This window comes from Panthera uncia (assembly GCF_023721935.1).
Source record: "Panthera uncia isolate 11264 chromosome B2 unlocalized genomic scaffold, Puncia_PCG_1.0 HiC_scaffold_25, whole genome shotgun sequence".
NCBI classification, from domain to species: domain Eukaryota; kingdom Metazoa; phylum Chordata; class Mammalia; order Carnivora; family Felidae; genus Panthera; species Panthera uncia.
The window spans coordinates 1,063,557-1,067,403 of NW_026057581.1; the positions used below are offsets into that span (position 1 = coordinate 1,063,557).

At 40.7% G+C, this 3,847-nt stretch overlaps 1 protein-coding gene across 1 annotated transcript; it reads left to right on the top strand.

Moving 5' to 3' along the window:
• Nucleotides 1–1,938: 1,938 nt before the first annotated feature.
• LOC125939329 (olfactory receptor 2B6-like) lies at nt 1,939–2,935 on the top strand. Its single transcript, XM_049654756.1, has one exon. It carries the CDS (start codon nt 1,952–1,954, stop codon nt 2,897–2,899), a length of 948 nt encoding a protein of 315 aa, XP_049510713.1. The 5' UTR covers nt 1,939–1,951; the 3' UTR covers nt 2,900–2,935.
• Nucleotides 2,936–3,847: the final 912 nt, after the last annotated feature.

Below are 3,847 nucleotides of genomic sequence, written 5' to 3' on the forward strand. Positions count from 1 at the left end.
TCTTAGCCATGATTTGTTTTTTAAGTTTTTATTTAAATTCCAGTATAGCTAACACAGGGTGTAATATTTGTTTCATGTGTGCATTATAGTGATTCATCACTTCTATACAACACTCCATGCTCCTCACAACACGTGCAGGGAGTCCTGGCTGCAACATCTGTTACCCCATCTATCGCCAGGGTTGATACGGCTGATCTTGCTGGGTGGACAGGTGTCCCCCCACCTCCCATGCCACTCAATGTGCATGCCTTCTGGAGCTGTGTGCTTGGTCAAAAAGAATGGCCTTCCCCCCATAGAGGAGGACCATTCTTCTGTCAAGGGTATATGAGTATCTGTGCTCCCTGCTAGCACCTCCAAACAAACTCTCAAACTGTGAGTTTTGTGTGACACCTCACAGGATGGCTTGGAGGATTTAATGAAATACAGAATACGAAAACTGTACTTTGTAACCATAGATGGTGATGTTACCCTTAAACCACTAACTCACTGGTGAGGTAACCTAAAATTTGTCAGTGGAATACCTCATAACCATAATCATGATCTATCTTATCCTACAGAAGATTCTAGATACCGTGGAACAGTTAACAACTAAAGAATAGTATACTTAAATAAATTCATTACCTAGTTAATCTTACCAAAATACTGCTTTATTCAGCCACTTAATTTTGCTGTTACAATGTGCCTCTTATCTTAAAAAGGAAAATAATATATAACATAATTTGTGGATATGTGCAAGCCTCTGGTCCTGACTGAATTGGAATATAGACTTTCTCTTGAAACCAGTTCTCTGAGTTAAGGGTTGTATTGGTAGCTACATGCAATCAAGTGGATCACTAATAACCATCCAGATTAGTATAAAAACAGAATGATAAGCCCACTTGATAAAGAAAATAACTACTAGATAAATAAACTAAAATTTAATTTAAAAAACAAGTGCTCAGTTTGAATGAAGTACTTATGCAAGAAAATATACATCTGAAAATTAATTCTTTAGCATGGGACACAGATGTCATAGCTCATCTCTCTCAGTGCATACTTCAGGAAGCTGACATTTCTTATTACTTATTTCCAAAATACTAAGATAGACTTGTTTAAAACCTACCTTCCTACTCCCCATAGGGATGATATAACTATTCAACACTGGTTGAGTGTGAACAAGACTGTCATGGTGAGTATTAGTGCTCTGGCATTTCTTCTCCTTCTTGGGCATCAGTGACCTCAAGACCTTCACCGCTCATAACATTTCAGTAATCCCTTGCATTGGTGTCTTCTAGGTCCATGCCACATCCACTCTATCAGACACTCAGTGACAGAAACCAATGAACTACATTTTAACGACCCCCTCCGATGATTTTTTTTTATTTATTATTTTTTTTTTAATTTTTTTTTTCAACGTTTATTTATTTTTGGGACAGAGAGAGACAGAGCATGAACGGGGGAGGGACAGAGAGAGAGGGAGACACAGAATCGGAAACAGGCTCCAGGCTCTGAGCCATCAGCCCAGAGCCTGACGCGGGGCTCGAACTCACAGACCGTGAGATCGTGACCTGGCTGAAGTCGGACGCTTAACCGACTGCGCCACCCAGGCGCCCCCCCCCCTCCGATGATTTTTATGCAAGCAAGCCAAGTGTGAAAAACCTGATTTGGAGTTTCCCAAATACAAGATGCTCCCACTTTGCTTTTAACTCTCCGTGTAACACAAGGGGATAGTTATCGTCATCCTTGTTCTACATTCAGTTTCAGAATGGTCAGGTTACTTGTCTAAAGACATCACCTCTATTCTGTAGTGAGGGAAAGTAAGTCACTGGTGCCAGATCCTGTTTATTGCTTCCCTCACAAGCGACTATGACCCATCTTCTGTGAGTGGATGGTGGATGCAGTTCTCGTAACGCTTCCAACCTTTTCTGCCACTTCTCTGCTGTAGGTAAAATCAGGTGAAGATGGCGGCACAATGAATAACAGCCATCCTAAAGAGTTTGTTCTACTAGGCTTTGCAGATCGTCCTTGGCTGGAGCTTCCTCTATTTGCTATTCTTCTTATAACATACCCCATGGCCATGGTAGGAAACACAGCCATCATTCTGGTGTCCAGGTTAGATGCCCGTCTGCACAGCCCCATGTATTTCTTCCTCACCAACCTCTCCTTCCTGGACATGTGCTACACCACAAGCATCGTCCCTCAGATGCTGTTTAACCTGGGAAGCACCAAGAAGATGATCAGCTATGTGGGGTGTGCAGCTCAGCTTTATTTCTTCCACACAATGGGGGGCACAGAATGTCTGCTTCTGGCTATTATGTCTTTTGATCGCTACCTGGCTATCTGCAAGCCTCTACACTACACCCTCATCATGAACCCACGCATCTGTATCCTGCTGGCATCCACTGTGTGGTTGGCTGGAATCACGTATGCTGTCTCAGAGGCCACTGCTACCTTGCAGTTACCACTGTGTGGACTCAATAAATTGGACCACTTGCTGTGTGAGATTCCTGCTCTGATAAAGGCTGCCTGTGGAGAAAAGGCTGCTAATGAGCTCACACTCTCTGTGGTGTGTATTTTTATGTTAGCTGTCCCGCTAGGCTTAATTCTTGCTTCCTATGCTTGCATTGGACATGCTGTATTTAAAATTAAGTCTTCTGAGGGAAGGAAAAAGGCCTTTGGAACATGTTCTTCCCATCTCATTGTAGTTTTCTTGCTTTATGGTCCAGGCATTAGCATGTACCTTCAGCCCCGCTCCTCCATCTCAAGAGACCAGCCCAAATTCATGGCGCTCTTCTATGGAGTAGTGACCCCTGCGCTGAACCCTTTTATCTACACCTTGAGGAATAAGGATGTAAAGGAGGCATTAGGCAACCTAGTCAGGGGCATTTTTTGCATCCAAGTGACAGCTGAAATTATTTAACAGTTACAGAAGGTTTATAGGGTTTTCTCTAGTAACTCATTCTTGTCTTCTATTTCCCCAAATCTCATGTGAGATCTTCTTGCAGAACACGTCATGTTTCTGATAACTCAATATAACGATGTTAGGCAACAATGATACTTGGCTATATGCACCATTAAGTGCATGATTTGTGAAAGTGCATTAAAAATAGTTCCACTCTGGTTGGTATATACCAAAATACTGACTGTATTAAGTAATAAAATATGTAATAATATAAACAAAAATATAAACTCATTCGTTCAAACAAATGATCATAAAATTCCATGGCAACCACTCATCAGTGGACTTTCTGTTACGGCATCACCTGAGACGCAGTTCATTGTTCTCTGCCACATTAGGCCATGTCTCAGTTGGCAGCATGGCTACACTGTGCATTCCACGTGGGGCACCTGACCCTTTAGTACAACCACGAGACTCCTAAGTGTATCAACCTCCATTATGAAGACACGATTGTTCTTGAAAAATACACTGTGACTCTTGTTTAACAAACAGGTGTGCAGTGTTGCATTTTTTAATTAAGAAATTTATCGTTAAATCTTAAAATAAATAAAATAAGGACAAATCATACAGATGAATTTCTTAATGTTCCTTTTAAAGGTCATAAGTGTGTGTCTTCTGAGTCAGTGAGAGAACAAAGAAGTTCTATTAATAATGAACTCCATCCTGTAACCATTTTGTGGATCTGTTCTATTGTTTTCTTTTTAATTTTTATATCATTTATTTACGCTCTAATCTTTTATTGATAAGTCCCTGCAAGACCAATTAAAAGTAAAAGTGAAAGGATGCACATAAATAAAATAATGAATGAGAGAGGAAAGATCACAACCAATACAACAGATATACAGATTATTAAAAGAGAATATTATGAGCAAGTATATGTCAATAAATGGGGCACCCTGGAAGAAATGG

What these genes read in the sequence shown, in the direction of transcription:
- LOC125939329 (XM_049654756.1), top strand. Translation starts at nt 1,952, where the DNA reads ATGAATAACAGCCATCCTAAAGAGTTTGTTCTACTAGGCTTTGCAGAT.